Source organism: Carassius auratus, chromosome 32 (genome assembly GCF_003368295.1).
Source record: "Carassius auratus strain Wakin chromosome 32, ASM336829v1, whole genome shotgun sequence".
NCBI lineage: Eukaryota > Metazoa > Chordata > Actinopteri > Cypriniformes > Cyprinidae > Carassius > Carassius auratus.
Genome location: NC_039274.1, coordinates 25,361,978 through 25,381,787, shown reverse-complemented (window position 1 = coordinate 25,381,787; position 19,810 = coordinate 25,361,978). Strand labels below are relative to the sequence as shown.

The 19,810-nt window shown below is 34.3% G+C and overlaps 1 protein-coding gene across 4 annotated transcripts in view; it reads right to left on the bottom strand.

The window, feature by feature from the left end:
* Positions 1-540: 540 nt before the first annotated feature.
* The window catches only part of LOC113051913 (leucine-rich repeat serine/threonine-protein kinase 1-like), a 79,929-nt gene continuing 60,659 nt past the window's right edge, over positions 541-19,810 (bottom strand). For 3 of the 4 annotated variants that reach the window (XM_026216090.1, XM_026216092.1, XM_026216091.1), the window contains 7 exons: positions 17,955-18,149; positions 16,966-17,117; positions 12,517-12,634; positions 11,227-11,343; positions 7,724-8,619; positions 4,453-4,554; positions 541-2,703 (listed from right to left, as the gene is read on the bottom strand). In XM_026216090.1, coding sequence (XP_026071875.1) covers positions 2,526-2,703; positions 4,453-4,554; positions 7,724-8,619; positions 11,227-11,343; positions 12,517-12,634; positions 16,966-17,117; positions 17,955-18,149 — 1,758 coding nt within the window. In that variant the 3' untranslated portion in view covers positions 541-2,525. Of the gene's footprint in view, positions 2,704-4,452; positions 4,555-7,723; positions 8,620-9,400; positions 10,187-11,226; positions 11,344-12,516; positions 12,635-16,965; positions 17,118-17,954; positions 18,150-19,810 lie in introns of those variants that run through there. The other variant, XM_026216093.1, reaches the window with a different exon arrangement.

The following is a 19,810-nucleotide window of genomic DNA, read 5'->3' as shown; positions in this document are numbered from 1 at the left end:
ACATTCAAACACTGTATCGCCTTTGAAAACATCTAAATGTCATTTGAAAGTTATAGCTCAGATATTATAATTATGCATGACTTTAGTCTCTTAAAACAAGCTTCTTTATTAGCATCTGACTCCATGAAGTACCTTTAACATCCGTGGAATCTGTGCATTCCGCAAAAGGTTTTTTTAAAAGGACTTTTAAAATGTTCTTCATACTGTTCCCTGAAAAGTTCTTTGGGGAACAATTAATGGTTCTTCTAGAGATTATAATGCAAAGATGTTGCACTGCGATAACGAAAACAGGCCCTCATTAATCAGTCAGACTCAAAAAGTTACAAAATACAAAAAAAGGTAACTTTTTTTTCTTGTAATTCAAAGTTAACATCTCGCAATTCTTTTTCACCTTCATCTCAAAATTCTGACTTATTTTTGTCTTGGAATTCAGAGTTTAGATCTCGCAGTTCTTTTTTATTTTTATTTTTTTTGGTTGTTTGTTTTCGACCGTGGAATATCATGAAAAAAGGCAATTGTGACATATCTCACAATCCAGACTTTTCGGTTGCACACAGTCTCTTTAATAAAAAAAGCAGTTGATCTATTTATCATGTTCTGTTCAGCATATTTACAGTTCAATAACAACTTTGTACACATGCAGCATGAGATTTAAACAGTTTATAATAAATAACATTCATCCAATAGAGAAGAAACGCTTGGATATTATTTACAACAGCAAAGAGTCGGCATGCTGGTGTTCTCTAAACACTGAACAATCAGATCAATCCCTTCTGGATTCCTTACAAATCAGAGATTCCCATCACTCCGGCTGGGTTCAGAGCAGCATACTAGTTCTGCACTATTTAGGATGCGAACTAGACACAATACAACCTTCTGCATTTCCTAAAATGAGCAGAATAACATTGTGTGGAACGCTGAATCCCTCCCACAATGCAATGCGTTCGACTTAACCTTTCATTTCCAGTGTGATTTTTGTGTGATGAATCATTATATGATCAGACAGCCAAATGTTAACAGATTTTAAACAAAAAATGGATTGAAACTGTAAAACAATCATATTTTTTTAAAGACTGACAGATGCCACATACTGAAAGTGACAAATATAGCTTACCAAGGCTAGAAGTATTCAGTATGCTCTTATTCCCCTCTGTACAGAACCGCTTTGAGTCACAACAATCATCAACCCGTGCTCTATAGTGCTGTAGTAAACATCCCATTCATTTTCTCCATAGGGAACTGGTTTTTAATGATGAACTTATAAACCATTAACAACAGACCTACTATAAACGTCAAGGTTGTTAATCAATGGAACATGCTTTTGTTGAAGAACTATTCCAACGTATCTTTAAAAGATCGTGTTTTAACAGTGGACTTCCTGGTGAAAAACTACATTACCCATGATTCAGCAGAGAATGGCATCAAGCACATTTGCAATAAAACACTTTCATATCCATATATTCAAAATATTGCTTATTTATATGTTTTAATAAACTTTTTGGTGCACCTGCAATGGCCAGTGACATGAGAATTTTACCAGCCATAAATATATTTTCCTGGAAAGGTTACTGAATGTGCACTAGTATTTTATTAAAAAAACAGACCAGGAATTGGGGAATATTTTTATGTATTATGTAATAATTTAAACAAATCAATAAAGAAATATCATTATAATACCACTGTACTGTAAAATAATAATTGTAGTTAATAACAACAAAAACAGCAGCAAAAAAAACTTATGTTTTAGAACCACAGAGCTTTTATTTTGGTGGAAACCTGCAGATGTTTGTGATATTTTACATTAAATGACCTATTTGTATGATTACAACGCAGTCTTTGCGATTTGTTGACCGCACAGAACTATATCGCATTCTCAGGCATCGACAGAATGTAATTTTTTTTTTTCTTAAATTTTTTATTTTTTTAATCCCTATGGGAAATAATGAATGGGAAAAATACTAATGCTGACGGGAACATTTCCACTCCGTTGTGATCTCATTAAGTGGGCGGGGCTTCACAAGGCCTGCCGTTTCATTGGTCCTCGTCTCATTGTGTTTCATTTCTAAATCAAAATCCTTCATCCAAAGGCACATCTAGTTTGCAGATTAACTTGAGACAAAGTGGATAAAGTCAGGTAACCAGCATCACACCTCATAAATCTCTCTTCTTGGCATTTAAACACACAAACCCATAAATGCAAAAAAAACATTAGTTTCGTTGAATTCTGATGCAGTCTTGGTCCATGAATGTAATTGTACTCATATATCAGCAAACGTCCAAATGCCCAGGGCTGAATAAATATGTTCATGCATCCATCGCGTGTGGCATTCAATCGTTTGTGTTTATTTATGTGCATATATATGAAATGTGTATGTGGCCAAGTCCTGCAGGATTATATTGCTTATAGCAACAGTCCATGTGTGTGTGTGTGTGTGTGTGTGTATTCCCTCCAGTTCAACCTGTATCTGTGTGCGCTGCACAGAACGTCGATTCTCCGTCACACACACACACATACGTTTACACAGCTACCTCCGTTTCCTCAGACTGCTCTCCAAGCGGCCGAGCTCCTCGTATCCCTGGTAGAAGAGCTCGAGATCGCGTCCTCCCCAGCTCCTCCAGACAGCCAGGCACCAGGCCATGTTTTCTTTACGGAAGCCGCACACAACGGTGTCCTTTGCGACGAGCGCCGCCTCCGCCAGAGTCCTGAGAGACGGACGAGAGGAAGAGTGAGCGAGAGCTTGCGCTGAAAATAACCCGCGCGGCGGAGACGCAGAAGCAGGCCTGAAAGCCTCGACTGTGTGATGAATGTGTTTACGCTGAGAGCTGACGGGGACAGAGACTAGTTTATGATCAACACTTCATAGCACCGCTAACTTCTGAAAACATTCAAACACATTCTAATAAAGCTGCAAGCCATTCGCACTTTCTCTAAAAAAGCTACAGGGTGTTTATTGATACTAACTGAATTATTTATTTCTATCGTTCTGGATGCTTCCTGATACTGTAATTGATGACTTCCTTGTTTTCTCACTGCTCTGTCCTTCAGCTTGTGGTCTGGAAAGTGATCAGACAGCGCCATGATGAAGGACGTATCGATTCTCTAATCGCACCGAGAGAAGGTGAGGAAGGCTTCAGAGGAGATGCACAGGTGCAGATCTGTGTTATAAACCTGACACATGCACACATGCTCCTCACGGCTATCACTATAGTTTTAAGACATGTTTCACCTGCAGGGTTGAAATAAAACATACTTGAAAATGGAAGAAGAAAAGAAAAGAATTTCATGTATTGCAGGTCATTAAACTTTTGTTTAATAAAATTTGTAATTAAAGTGTTAAAATAAATAAAATATTTAACAAATGATTTAAATTAAAATAAATACAACCGAAATATAAATGAAATAAATAATATATTATTTATCTAAATATAAATAAATAAGCTAGTAAAAAAGTAATGTAATAATAAACATTTCCTTTAACAAACAAATAAATAAATGATTATGTGTAGCTGGTGACATTTCTGTTCTATACAATAACAGAAGATTAAAATTAACTGATACATTATATATATATATGTGTGTGTGTGTGTGTGTGTGTGTGTGTATATAAATAAGGTAGTTTAAAATCAATGTTTACAAAATAAAATAAATGTAACATTTAAAAGTAAATAACAATATTATGTACATATAATTATTTAAAGATTGGTTTTATAATAATAAACTTTAAACCTTAAAATATTAAGTATAATATAAATATAATATAAAGAAATCTGTGTGTCCTGAAGAATCAGTGCGATTAATTCGACCCAGATGAGATCTTTAGGGTGTGTGTTCGTACAAAGGTCTTGTCAGCAGTCTATATGAGGTGCAAGCACACTTTACTGTGTGTTCACTTAAAGCTGATGGGCTGCTGTGTGTGTGTGTGTGTGAGAAATATACCAGGTTTATGAAGAACTGACCTACAACTGCTAATCTCTCTTTTCAAACTAATGATTTTAGATTTGAGATGATCCCATTCATCTACTGTATTTGGCTGTGAATGCATGCAGCTTTAAATGTTTTTAAATATCTAGCAGAAACAGTGCTTTGAGAGTTTCTTTCTCAGTAATCGATGCAGATTTGAATCTGTCCGGGCTTGTTTACGGCATCGCTGATTTTTGGTTTGCTCCAGGCGACCGGTGTCACGAACAGTGTGGAGTCGTGTACGTCAGGGCTGTCAAACTCAGCTCCTGGAGGGACACAGCCCTGCAGAGTTTAGCTCTAAACCTAATTAAACACACCTGATCCAGCTCATCAGGTCCTTCAGGCTCATTTGGGAACTAGATGGGTCTGTGTGTTGAAGCAGGGTTGGATCTAAACTCTGCAGAGCTGCTGGCTTCAGGAACTGGGTTTGACAGCTCTGGTGTGTTTGGACACGGTGTGGTTATTAATGTGCATGTTTGTGACACACGTACCCGTACTCGGACACTCCAGGCACCGTCAACACGGCGATCACACGACCCTTGAACGAACCGGCCTGCTCCTGCACCTCGATCACCAGGATGTCTCCTCCACGCCTGACACAGAGAGAGACACACGCCGTCATTCACACTTCACAATCAGACAGAGTCACGTACAAATAAATAAAACACTAATTCATATACAGCTGCTTTAAAAGTTAAAGGTTAAAAATGGAAGTAGAAGTTTTTAATTATTTTATTAAATATTAATATTAAGCTAGTCAAGTTTTGTCAACAGTATAACAGAAAAAATATTTTTATGAACCATATTTTAAAAATATACTAAACATTGTACATAGCTAGTCAGCCAACACAATATAACAAGTAAACATTATAATTTAAATAAACCATTTACCAATATAAAAAATAATATGATTTTATATCTAGCTAGTTTAAAAGTAATGGTAATTAATTAAAATCATATAAACCTTATATTTAAAATGAAATAATTTAATATAAGGCAAATTCTTGTTGACAATATAATATTAAAAGTGAGACAAAATTAAAAATAGATTACAATATTATATATAACTGATTTTTTTTTTTTGTTCGACACAAAATTAAAAATCTGCGTGAACAATTTAAATAAAACAAATTATTTAAAGATAATGACTATTTACCTTTTAATAATGTTAATAATAACCTTATTTTAAAAATAAATAAAAATGTATAGTTAGGTTTTTTTTGTAAACAATATAATATTAATAATTTTAATAAATGAACCATACATTTAAAAACATGTTATCACATTTTTTAACACAATAGTTAAAAAGCAAGGTTAACAATTAAACAACTTATTTGAAAATAATAATAATAATAATAATAATAAATATATATATATATATATATATATATATATATATATATATATATATACATACATACATACATATATATATATACATACATACATATATATACATACATACATACATATATATACATACATACATACATATATATATATATATACACACACACACACACACACACACAGACACGCATTTTAAAATTAATGTTAAAGATTAAGATAAACTTTATATTTAAATTTAACTAATACACAAAAATCTATATTAAGCTAGTCAAATTTATCGATAACATAACATTACAATTTAAAATAAACTATTTAAAATGATGCTATGTGTAGCAAGTCACAAAAGTGAAATTAAAAAAGTGAATATTTCAGACAGTAACAGTGCATGCTGCTTCATAGAGATTTATCAAGAGTGTCTAAATTAAACCGATGCTCTGATATACGTCTCTGCATCTTCTCCTTCGTCCTGGAGGAGTTACAGGATGCAACAAAACAAAACGATTTGAGAAAACTAGGATGAACTGATAAGGAATAAGTAGCTGTTTGCTTCACTTGAGTGTGGCGGTGAACAGACAGTGAATGTATTTAAAGCCACTAAAAGTTCATTACAAGAACAAAAACTTCCAAGCAGTTTTTAATCAGGGCTCCCAGATGTCTCTGACCAATGATTGTATTCTTGATCATTTTATTGCACTCAATCTACTTTAATTTCCCAAACGAACATCTACTTAATCCATTTAAGTCAGGACTGCATGAATAATTTTTGTCTGCATTAACCCAAACCACGCTATACATAATAAAATAAACGCTGAACAATACGGTCTCTTATTGTTTGGATGAACACATTTCACACTGATACTCTCGCGCTCATGAAAGACATCTAACCTAGTTTAAGCAGCAGGAAGCTCCTTTTATAAATCATGTCCTTTCCCTTGAGCTCAACATGAGGCACCTGTGTGACCTGATTGCTCTGCGGTGTCTGGGTTACAGAGAATAAAGTCAGACGCCCGAAACTGACATTATAATGCATTTATATTCATGAATAAAACATAGCCATTCTGCCCTTGATCCTACTCTCTTTAACCAAATGTTTAATTGATGCAGGACACGTCCCTTTGTCGCTCCTGGAAAAACATTTATCATAGTCCGAGTCTAATTCTACACAAACAACTCCAATCACGCAGTTTTGGACCCAAACTAGGTTCAGAGCAGCCTGTGTCAGCTGAGAAACTGCTATTGAGAGGAAAGGACTGTTAACACAAGCACTGCTACAAAACCAGCGATGACTGTTGCATGAAGAGCATATCCAACCTCTGAAAACCAGGTTAGGCTGGGTTTTAATCTGTCTACAATGCCTCTTCTACACTAAAGTTTTACAGTTTTCATGAAACTGAACCTTCAACCAACTTTACTACTGTATTGTGAGGGATTTCCAAATTAAGCGTCTTTGTAAACAAGAAAAGAGTACGAGGTCTAAAAGATATATTACATTTTACTGTAAGAAGAGCAGTAATGTGCAGAAAACAAATGGTTAATGTTGATTTCATACCGCTCTGAATTACAAATATTTACTATTTGTTTTCAGAGAGAAGAGCAAAACTGTATCTGACGCGCCGTCAAAATAAAAGTCCTGCCTTGAACACAATGGCCAAGGAGAAAAACTTATCGGTCTTGCCGATATATCGGTCGACCACTACTCAAGATTAACATGAGATTGGCAGAAACTGTGTGTGTTATGTCAAGAAATTTATACTTTCATTAAAGGATTCATTAAATTTACCAAAAAGAAAGTAAAGTGCCATAACATCGGATTAATATTGGGGAAAATATCGGTAAAATCAATTATCGGCCGATCTCTAAATAACATTTTGAAAACGTACAAAAAAAAAAATCATATCAACCCCAAACTTTTGAATGATCGAAAGCCATTTACTGGAAAATAAATATTCTATAACATCATAAATGTGACCACGGAGAACAAAACCAGTCATAAGGGTAAATTTTTCGAAAATGAGATTTATACATCTCATTTCAAAGTTGATATATGGTTTGTTAGGATCAGACAATATTTTGACAACCAGTTTGGATATATTTACGGTAGGAAATTTAATATACTAATGATTTTTGGCATAGAAGAAAAATCGATAATTTTCACCCATAAAATGTATTTTTTGGCTATTGCTACAAATATACCCCAGAGACTTAAGACTGCTTTGTGTCTTTTCAGTCACTTTTGATTAATTCAATGCATGTTTTACGAATAAAAATACAAACATTATTTATTTATTTTTCTTACATGATTTTGGCATGGCATCAAAAAGAATCTAAATAAAAAACAAGTATTTCAAAATGTAATAATCATGTTTTTTTCTAATGCAAATACTGAGAGGTCTTGTGAAGTGCGAGTCATACCTGGGCACCCAGATGGTGTTGTTGACAGAAATGATGCTCAAGGCCTTCAGCTGCTCTGGTGTCTGGCTTTGAGCCGCTAGTTCTGGATCTGTTGCGCTCCCAGAAGGATATGATTCAGGTGAAACCGGCTCGTCCGGCGGTTTGTCCATCTCCTCGAAGTCTGTGGATAAAGGCATGCTGCTGGAGCTGGTCAGAGAGCTCAGGGCTCCCGAACTGGAGCGCTCCACGTGAGGGAAATGGCCGATCTGATCCAGCTGCTCCGAGCTGAAGCCCGAGGACGTCATGGAGCAGTAATCCAGCGAGTCCTGCTGGCACAAGATCTGCGTCCCTGCGTCCTCGCTGTGTGTGACCGTCACCTTCACCGGCTCCAGGGCGGCCGGAAGAGACTCTTCCTCTATGTCAGGATCAGGGGTCACAGGGGTCATAGCCCCAGCCGGCCTCTGGACGGGGAAAACGTCCCGCAGCGGGTTAGCGTCGCTGCAGCTGTATGTAGCGCAGATCTGGTAGCTGGCGGCGTGATACATCAGAAGTGTGCTGGTGTGATCGTCCAGACACCAGACGGCCTCCTCGCCCCAGCAGCTGGCGGACGAGACCATGGACACCAGGCGGGACGGAGGCAGATATGGCTCGAGGCGGCGGACGGGCTGAAGCGACAGGCTGTCGATGACCAGCACGCCGGGGCCGTTGGTGTACCACACCTCTGATCCGGAGCACACCGGGACGATGCTGCGCACGGGGTACGGTCGCTGCCGAGGGTCCGAGTCCTCCATGTTCAGAAGATGCTTGTTAATGGTGTGCGAGCAGATGTAAGTCTCACCTTCTACAGGGATGTCATCCACCAGGGAATAAACCACCACGAGACCGTCAGACATGCCGGCAAACACCTGCGGGAGACACTGAAACACAGGGACATACTCTAAATACATGTTTTAGATCACTCTTTATTATATCAGGTTACATTCTTTTCCTTAAAACAATAATACTTGTTACTTGTGCATTTTTATAAATATATGTATATATATAATTATATTTTCTCGCATTAATATAACACATTTATTTGTATAAATGTACATTATTATAACATAAAAGTATATTATGTAATATATTATATTATGAAATTGTACTTATTGACTTGATCATTATTGTTATTTATGAATATAATATTCTTTACATATATTAATATGTATATGTTGCATATAATAAATGTAAAAATATTACACTAATAATTGTATTAATGGTTGTATTATATATATATTATGTGACACGAATATATATATATATATACATACATATACACACACACATATACACATATATATATATATATATATATATATATATATATATATATATATATATACATACACATTTACATATATACATATATACACACTACTCTGTTATGATATTTTTACACAATACAATATCTGCTTATTTTAATATAATTTTTTTATGTTTACTCGATAGAATATTACATTTAAAGTTATTTGTTAATAACATTTGTAAATCTATATATCAAGATAATATTATAATCCAATACAATAATATATAATAATACATTTTTAAGTAATACTATATACATTTTTACTCAATATAATAGTTGCTTCCGTTAATATGATTATTAATAAAATAGTTTTTATAAAAAATAAATAAAATAAAATAAAAAGTTTGTATGGTCTTCACTACTAGCGGCACCAAAAAAAAAAAAAAAATCTATAATGCTCCCCTATTAGCCAGAAACTTGTACTTTTCCATTACGTGGAGATCACAAGAAATAAGTTGTCATATAATACATAACGCATACATTTGGAAATTCAGTTTGGTGCCGCTATGAACTCGAAACGTGCATATTTCAGCACAAGATTTCTGAGAGCTGTACAGACAATGTGCATGTGGATGAACTCTAGTTTAAACGGTTGATTCACATCATCTCTAGCTTTTTTGTCACATGCAATCTTTTGGTTTATCCTTTTTGCCTGGAGCAAAACCAGAAGACTGTGATTCATCAGTTGCCACTAGTCATATAGAAATCACACGTTTCTTCTGTAAGAACAACTTTGTTTAATAATTTAAGCAGATTAGCAATTCTGTAGTGAACTGCTCGGATGTAGTTAACTTCTAAACGGCCTTGCTGTCCGAAGAGTCATACTAAACCCAAACAACATCCCATCAAACCATACACAACACTCATTCTCTGAATATTTCAGTCCGCCTTCGCATGCATTTTTGAACAAGTGCCAAATGTAAAGCGTTTCCTCCCTAAAACGGTCCTGACAGCCCTCAACCAGCTGCATGCTCCTTCACCGATCTGCACAACTGCTTCTGAAATCCTCAGTGACCTGCAGGGAATGGACCGAGGGCACTTCAAAGGGAGCGAGACTCGTATTAGAGTGTGTTTGGAGAGGCACTGAGGACTGAATCTGTCACTGGGACGTCCGCTGAAGAGAGGGAGAGCGGGAACACCTGGATAACACAGACTTCAAATGAGAGAGCCTGCTGTTCTTACCTGGCCAACAATTGAGTCTGATTTGCTGGTTTTAGAGAGTTTTGGCACTTGTTAACTGTTTTTAATACTCGGGGGAATAGTTTGACTATCAAAAATGAAATTTTGCAAACTCTCAGGCTGTGCAAGATGTAGATGAGTTTGTTTCTTTACCAGATTTAGAGAAATGTAGCATTACATCACTTGCTCACCAGTGGATCCTCTGCAGTGAATGGGTGCCGTCAGAATGAGAGTCCAAACAGCTGATAAAAACATCACAGTAATCCACAAGTAATCCACACCACCCCAGTCCTTCAGTTAACATCTTGTGAAAGGAAAAGCTGCATGTTTGTAAGAAACAAATCCATCATTAAGATGTTTTTAACTTCAAACCATTGCTAATCTATTTCATAAAATTGTCCTCTCCAGTGAAAAGTCTGAATCAGGGGAGAAAACTGCAAAGATCAAACAGCGTTTACATGCAGAAACAGTCCAAAACGGCTCTAAACAAAAATGTGGCTAGTTTTTGAAGTGAGAGACAACAGGGGATGGACGTTTTTCACTGGAGGAAGCATTATTGTGTATTATGGACTCATATTTTGATTGGAAACAACAGTTTAAAGTTGTTTTAACACCGTTATGATGGAATTATTTCTTAAAAACATCCAGCTTTTCATAAGACATTAATTGATGGTGTGGATTATTGTGATGTTTTTATCAGCTGCTTGGACTCTCGTTCTGACGGCACCCATTCACTGCAGTGGATCCACTCACTGGTGAACAAGTGATGCAATGCTACATTTCTCCAAAAATCTGCTCCCATGTAAAAATCTTGGATGGTTTGAGGGTGAGAACATTTTTAGCAAATGACATTTTTGTGAGGAACTATTTGAGATGATTCCTTTGTTATATTTAGTTTTTACATTGTATATCCAAAGCAAGAGAGAAAAACAACCCATGCAAGAACAGGATCAGCATAAGCATAGTTCACATGACAATGACTGCACGCCGGGGCACTGACCTCTTTCCTGGCGGGCAGTAAAAAGAGACAGGTGACCACAGCCGGACAGGAGAGCAGTTTCTGCGGGTGACTCAAGGGACACATCTCTTTCAGGCTGTAGATAAAGACTTCCTGTTCCTGCAGAAACAGCAACAAGGTATCAAGATAAACATCTCCATTCATCTGCTGTGTTCACTCACAAAGAGGGTTGGGACTCGAGAAATAGACCGTATTCAGAACCATTTTTGTTCACTTCTTATCGGGACAAGTGAATTTCAGGATGTTCAGCTCCATCAGAAGTTCACTGAATAAAGCATTTGCACACCCTTTCATTCTGTGCATTAAAAAGCATGCATCTTTTCTTGGTATATGCACTACTTCGGGTGGTTTGTGTGTAAAGATGGGGATTGCAATATAATTCTTACACTTTAATGGTTGGAACAAAACAAGACAACATGAACCAGACTAAAAATGACAAAATGTGTATCCTTTACAATATTTTAAAGGTGATCTGCATCAATTGATCTGATGTTGAAGTACACAGTTATTCTGTGCTCTATGTTTCAGTACACCACTGTTCCTAGTTTGGGATTTTTTAAATGTTTTTGAATGAAGTACCTTTTGCTCATCAAGGCTGCATTTATTTGATCAAAAATACAGGTATTATTGTGAAATATTTTTACCATTTAAAAATAACTTTTCTTTTTTTGATATATTGTAAAATGTAATTTATTCCTGTGATCAAAGCTGAAATTTCAGCATCACATGATCCTTCAGAAATCATTCTGATATGCTGATTTATGGCTCCAGAAACATTTATTATCAATGTTGAAAACACTTAATATTATTTTGTGAAAACTGGTGCAATATTTTTTTCAGGATTTTTAGATTAATAAAAAATCAGTGTTTATTTGAAGTAGAAACCTTCAGATACATTATAAACCTTTTACTGTCATTTTTGATCAATTTAATGCATTCTTGACACTAAGCGCATTTAACTGCATAAAAAAACACATTAAACATTAAACCCCATTAAAGCATCACTTAAAATGAGTAAAATTTGGATCCAGAGGCATCAGAATCAGGACCGTCTCAACTAATGGTGTGAGTTTAGGGAAGAAACATCAGTTTGTTCAGGAAACCTGTCTGAAAATCATCATTATTTCTGCTGTTCTGCCAACGGTGGATAAATGACACACAAGTCTTGTGCAACAAGCATAACAACAATTACAACAATCTCCTATTGATTAGTGCTGTTTCCTAAAGATCGTGCGCTGCTGAACCAGTGCTGCGACTGACAGCTGAACGCACCTCAGTGGCCGTCCACAGGCTGTTCTCCATCTTCATTTGGCAGCTCAGACGTGTTCCTGGGCAAGGCATCCGATTCACCTCCACCTGCCCCTTGGCCAAGTTTACCACCGTGTAATTCCTGTAGGACACACACACACACACACACACAGAGAGAAACGTGAATGTGTCTTTGGGACACAGCAGTTATGAAATCCACATTTGGAAAATTACAAGAGAAATAAAGGCTAAGACTGAAATAAACGATACCTAAATTGTAACATAAGAATAAATAAATCAATAAATTGAGAAGCAAATGTGAATGGTGCTTTTTCTTGGGGTTACTACTGTTATCTAAAATTAAAACTATTAAAACATTTATGTTAGCTGAAATCAAGATGAATAATAAAATAAAACATTAGACTAAAATGAGAAATATTGCATTGGCAACTAACACTTAAATGACAAACCCAAACTGTGTGTGTGTATATATATATTAATGGATGGATGGATATCAAAATAAAATAAAATAAATTATAAAATAACACCGCTCATAGAACCAAAATAAAAATAAATGTATTATTAATTATTTTAGAAATTAATAATAAACCAACAAACAATTGATTTAATAAATATTGTGAGTAATAACTGTGAGTGGTGCTTTTCTCAGGGCTAAAATAAAACAATTAAAAACTTTGTTAAACTAAATATATTATTATACAAATAATATATATGCAAAATGAAAACTACCAAAATATATTAATACACTAATAAAAATATTAATATTAAACACAAATTAAAAGCACATAATATCACAATTACAAACATTTTAAACTAAAATTAAAAATTTTAAACTGGGAATATAAACATAAAAGCTGATTCAAAACAAATATTTTGAATACTTTGGATAAAAGCATCTGCTTAATGAATAAATGTAAATGTAAATATATATATATAAAAAGTAGTACATAAATATAACACTGGCGAGGGTGTTCTGGCTGGTTTACTCACAAAAGAGTCAAAACAACAACTTTCAAAGATATTAGCAAAGCCAGGAAATATTCCTTTTAAATGTCTTGGTATTTAACAGTAATAATTAAATTAATGCACACAACAAAAGCCTTGCTGTTCTGTTCTTTTGTACCAACACAGTATGTCGTACAAACCCAAATGATTTCAGATCTGCACATGATTTATGAAGAGTCTTTAATCTTAGCATTTATCATACATTACGCTGTTATGCAGGAGTAGGGCTCAGGTTTATGTATTCTTCTAATTGATTTGCTGAACAGTGATTCATTACTGGATCAGAGGAGTCATTTATCTGACGGTGCGCTGTGACAGAGCACACCAATGATTCAATCGGTCACAAACGCACCCCTGTGATTCAACTACACACGCTTCTGATCCAAATACCCTAGCAAGCGGTTTACTGGGTTCTCCTTTTTTTCCCTTTTTGCTTACGAAGCCGCGATAATATAATTGGCAACGTCAAACCTTGACGAATAAAGGCTGTGATGATAAAGCGATTGGTGCAAATATAATTGACAGGGTATTACTGGATCAAGGGGGTCATTAGATCATAAAAACCCACATGGAGCTTTTACTGCCTGCTTCGTGCCAATGTTTTGATGTCTTGTTTGCTTCCCTGCAGAAAAGATAAAACGTTTAACCAGCCCAGATTGGTTTGGTGGTCTCCCGGACTGGAGGAAATATAACGATTGATTTTGGGCACTTTTCAGCTAGCCCCAGCTCGGCCAGGAGGAGAGACCAACTCAAACCTGTTAGGACCAGAGGAATAGCTTCGTTTGGTCTCGCGGTCCGAACCTTTAGGCAGTTTTAGGGTGGTTTTTGGCACTCTTTAGCTGCTTCAAAAAGATGAAAGGCCAAATTAAACCAGCTCAGACTGGTTCAAGCAGGATTTTCGAGTTTCTACTCTCTCTTTTTTTTTTTTTTTTCAATAAATTTCAATGGCTGCTCCAGATATCTCTGATTACAAGATAAGGATAACTCTTCCTACATAAACACTCAACATTTTAAAACCAGATCAAATACTTTAGAGCTAAACAAACTAATAAATTAATTAATATAATTTATTAGTTTGTTTAGCTCTAAAGTATTTGATCTGGTTTTAAAATGTTGAGTGTTTATGTAGGAACACTCTATTTGTTTATTTGTTTACTCCTTAAGCAGATGCTTTTATCCAAAGTATTCAAAATATTTGTTTTGAATCAGCTTTTATGTTTATATTCCCAGTTTAAAATTTTTAATTTTAGTTTAAAATGTTTGTAATTGTATTATTATGTGCTTTTAATTTGTGTTTAATATTAATATTTTTATTAGTGTATTAATAAATTTTTAATTGTTTTGAAAATTACAAATGTTGCCTTGAAAATTAACTGGAAAAGTTTAGACTGAAGTTCTAAAATGACTAAAACGAAAATAAAACGAAATAGCACAATAGAAATATATGTAAAAAAAAAAGCTAATCAAATGAAAACCAAAACTTTTAATAAATCTAAAAATCTAATTCCAAATATTTATAAAACTAGTGCATAAATGTCATTAACATTTGTTTTCATTAACTGAAATTTAGATTTAATTTAGAATAAATTAAAATCAATTTTTTATTATTATTAACAAACAAACAAATAGATACTGAATTTATTTGGTCAAAAACACAATACAGTATTTTAAAATATCTTTTTTATTCTGTGATGCAAAGCTGAATTTTTAGCATCATTACTCCAGTCTTCACTTAATATTTTTGTGGAAACCGTGGCATATTTTTTTCAGGATTTCAGATTAACAGAAAGCTCAAAAGAACAGCATATGTAAAAAATATTTATATATATATATACAACAATATATAAATATATGATATACATAAATGTCTCATTCATAAATGACTTTTGATTTTTGATCAATTTAAAGCATCACTGAAAAGTATACTCATTAATTTTTTTTTTAAGACATTTCTATGACCCAAACTCTAAAACTGTCACACACATAACGAATGACATAATAATTTGATTAATTCCTAAGATCTGAAAATCACATTTTTAAGATTCCCTGATATTCTCAGGTGTTTCCAGCTGCAGGAGGCTTGAAAAATGAGATTCCTGAAAGATTTTAATGAGGGTGTTTATATGAGTGAGCCAGAGGTCTGAAGGGGAGCAAATTGGTGGTAAATAGAAAAAAAACGGGAGAGCGTTTAAATGAGGGAAATGGAGTGAAAAGGTGATTACGGGCTCGTACCGGCTGACGAGGGTGATTTCTGTAAAGTGCAAACCTGGTACTTTGAGATACTTCATTTTCTTTGGCCTTTCGGCCTCATTATTGAAAAGGCTCTGTTCCAAAACCTAGTGAGCTGCCTACGTAGACAGCAATTTAATGAGAGCACACTAATGACACGAATGCTGTTCCTAAAGCTTTGTTTAGGCCCAACTCTAGATCACATGCAGTAGTGCTGTTATAGTTAACTACAACCAAAACCAGTCAAACGGGCTTTTGTTCACTGAGGCAAAAAAAAAAAAAATGAATAACATTAATCACCAAAAATTTAAATGTTGCCTTGAAAACTAAATAAAAATAATATTAATAAAATAAAAATGACTGAGAATTGAATTTAAATTAATTCCAAATAGTAATAAAATGAGTATGTAGATATGGTATTAAAAAATTCAGCTAAAATTTACTTATAAAAATTTGAAATGTTGCCTTGGAAATTATTTGTAATCAAATAAGTTGAAGTACTAAAATTACTAAAACAAAAAGGGACATAAAAAAGCATAAAAAAAAAAATATTCAAAAAAGCAAAAAAAAAAAAAGCAAATAAATAAATAAATAAAATAACTGAAAAAAATGGTAATTCAAAATATAAATAAAACGAGTAAATAAACAAGCCATTAAAATCTGTTGACAAATTCAACAAAGCTAAAATATAAAACAAATATAAAAATATATATATATATATAAAAATGTGAAATGTTGACTTGAAAACTAACTGAAATAAAATTATTTTAGGTTGAAGTACTAAAAAACCTAAGCTAGTATAAATAACCCTAACCCTAAAACTAAAATTTAAAATGTAAAAATATAAGCTAAATCATATTAATAAATACTATAATAGTGTATAAAAACACTAAAATAACACTAGAGTAAGGTAAATGTAAATGAACTATAAATATACTTAAAACTGATTCACTAAAGGCGTCTGTAAAGAATGCTCACTGCTACTAAATGTTGACTATTTTACCCAATATTTGTGTGTAGAGTATTAAGTCATTAATGCATCGACCTGCTAAGACCAAACTCTATTAAAATCAGTTGAAACCACTTCATCAGTCATCTGAGTTTACATTTCAGTTCCCTTAGAAGACAGCTGTCTATGTAGACAACAGACAGAGAGTTGGCTTATTAGGTTTCTGGAACAGAGCAATGGAAAAGCATGGTGCTCTCTCAAGAACGCACCTGTCGTCTTTGTCGCCGTCCCAGAAGACGGCGCTGTGTCCCTGCAGCGGGGACAAGAAGAGCTGGCTGTGTTCCTCGCAGGGGAGCAGGTACCTGAGACAGGCGAAACTGGGATCCTGCATCTGTCTCATGAGAGGAGCGGCCAGGGGACGCTACAGCCACCGGAGGACAGGACACTGTTAGACACATGCCTTACTTCACAACATCTGCTGGAAGAATGTGCCTACATGACTATTCTGTCTGCTGTACACTTCAGTTCAAATGTTAAGGTTTGGGAAGACTTTTTAATAATGTCTCTTCTGCTCACCAAGGCTGCATTTATTTGATCAAAAATACAGAAAAAATAGAAAAAAAATTACATATTTTTACAGTTTAAAAGAACTGTTTTCTATGAGAGTATATTGTAAAATGTAATATATTCCTGTGATCAAAGATGAATTTTACTGCAGTCTTCAGTATTCAGAAATCATTCTAATATGCTGATTTCTTATTATTATCATTTGTTGAAAACTGATAATGTGCTGCTCTTTAGCCGAAATCTTTAGATCCTTACTTAAAGATTTTGACTTTACTGTCACTTTTGATCAATTGAATGCATTCATTCTAAACAAAAATATTAATTTCTTAAAAAAAAAAAAAAAGTACTGAGCCCAGTCTGTTGAACAGTAGTGTATATTCTGTATAAACATCAACATTTTCAGCATTGTTGCTTACTTTAATGACAAATACCATCTGAAACACTAAGAATTTGACCTTTTCAAAGTAAAAACAAACCCATTTGTCCTGACATTTATATTTTGCATTTAGCAGATGCTTTTAAAAATCATGCACATTTTCTCAGTTCATGCATTCCCTGGGAATCAGAAACACATTGCTCTACTGTTCATGCTACAGGAACACAATAATGGTTTGACACAGTCGAGCTGATTTTGAGCTATATAGCTTTCGTAGTGAATGCGTCTGTAGGAGGAGACGGGTGTGTGTTGTACCTTCTCTGGTTTGGTGTCCCAGCACTCCTGCATCAGCGTCTGCAGACAGTGAAACTGCACTTCCTCTGAGCTGCCCAGCGCCGGTCTGACTCCTTTAGACAGTTTCTTAGCGATCTGAAGCTGGTGCTGACCCATGCACGGTCTGCGGCCGGACAGCAGCTCATACAGGACCATGCCGTACGAGAACATGTCCACCTGAAGCACAGAGCAATGCACCGTAATGCTGTTAAACAGTCACACATTTGCAGCATGCAACTCCACGTCTTGCTGAGCAAGGTAGAAAGTAAACTAGATCTCCATTTTTCTGGCTGTGACATGATCTGATGAATGAAAACAATAATAAACGTCTGGTTTGGTCTCGTCTGTGTGTGCAATTCCTTGCCTGAAAATATGCAAATACAAAAAAGAAAATCTTAAATCAAGATAAATGTACTTGCGTAGACTAAAAATCTTGTTTTCTTAAAAATGCATGAAAATTAAATGAGTCTATGCTTAAAACAAGAAAAATAATAATTTTTTCTTACTGCACTGACATACTTTTTATTTTAAGCATAAACTTAAGCATACATTTTAATGCAGAATACAAAACTTGATATCTAATAGACTAAATTGATTTTTTTTAATCTGACTTTTTCTGACAGAAAAAAACTGCACAAAAAAAATGCAAGTTGGCTAAGAAAAATAATCTTGTTATTTAGTAGAATTTAGTTAATGTAATAAACATTTACTTAAATGAAGTAAACGTATCTTGATTTGTGAATGTTTAGATATTTGCAGTGATTTTTCTTTTGAAACCCATTTTTTCCTCAATTAGAAATGGATGCAATATTTAACTTTTTATCCAACAGAGTTGATTTATTCAGCCACAAACGAACACAATTCATATTTAGCCGTTTTCTCTGTATATTAACCCATTATTATGTTCATACTGGGAGCCACTTGCTGTAAAACGTTGATAAATGTCTGGACATTTGTAATGGAAAACAAATAAAAATACAGATCATTTTGTGCAGTGCAAATATGGCGCAGACTTCATGTGGATGGTGAAATGTGAGGCCAGGAAGGAGGAGAGGTGGAGAAGTGAAAGAAGGAAGTCATGATTTCTGACACAGCAGATCGTACTTCACACACTCCTGTGATTGTTTGGAAGACATGTTTCTATTAAACCTCTTTCTGGGTCATTTCTATAAATGGCCATGAGCTCTGAGGAGAGCCGTATCAATCCAGATCTGTATTTTTAGGATGCTTGGCTTTGCCAGCACAAAGAAAATAAAAAGGCAATTTCCACATTTCGCTTTAATTTGGGTGGCCTGACATGACATCACAGAGCAGGCATGTGAAGAAACAGGAAATAGTTTGTAGTTGAGACACACACACACAGGAATACATACATACACACACACATACACACATACACACAAATTCAGGCCATCTAAATTATACTGTCACAACCTTTTATATTCAGTCTGACAAAACAATAAATAAATAACAAGATAAATTAAAATAAAATACTCCTATATTATGAAATCTATATTTCCTTGTTATATTTGCAGAGGAAATGCCCAAATACATTTTAATTCATCCATATATATATATATATATATATATATATATATATATATATATATATATATATATATATATATATATATATATCCATATATATATATATATATATCCATATATATATATATATATATCCATATATATATATGTATATATATATATATATATATATATATATATATATATATATATATATATATATATATATATATATATATATCCATATATATATATATATATATATATATATATATATATATATATATATATCCATATATATATATATATAT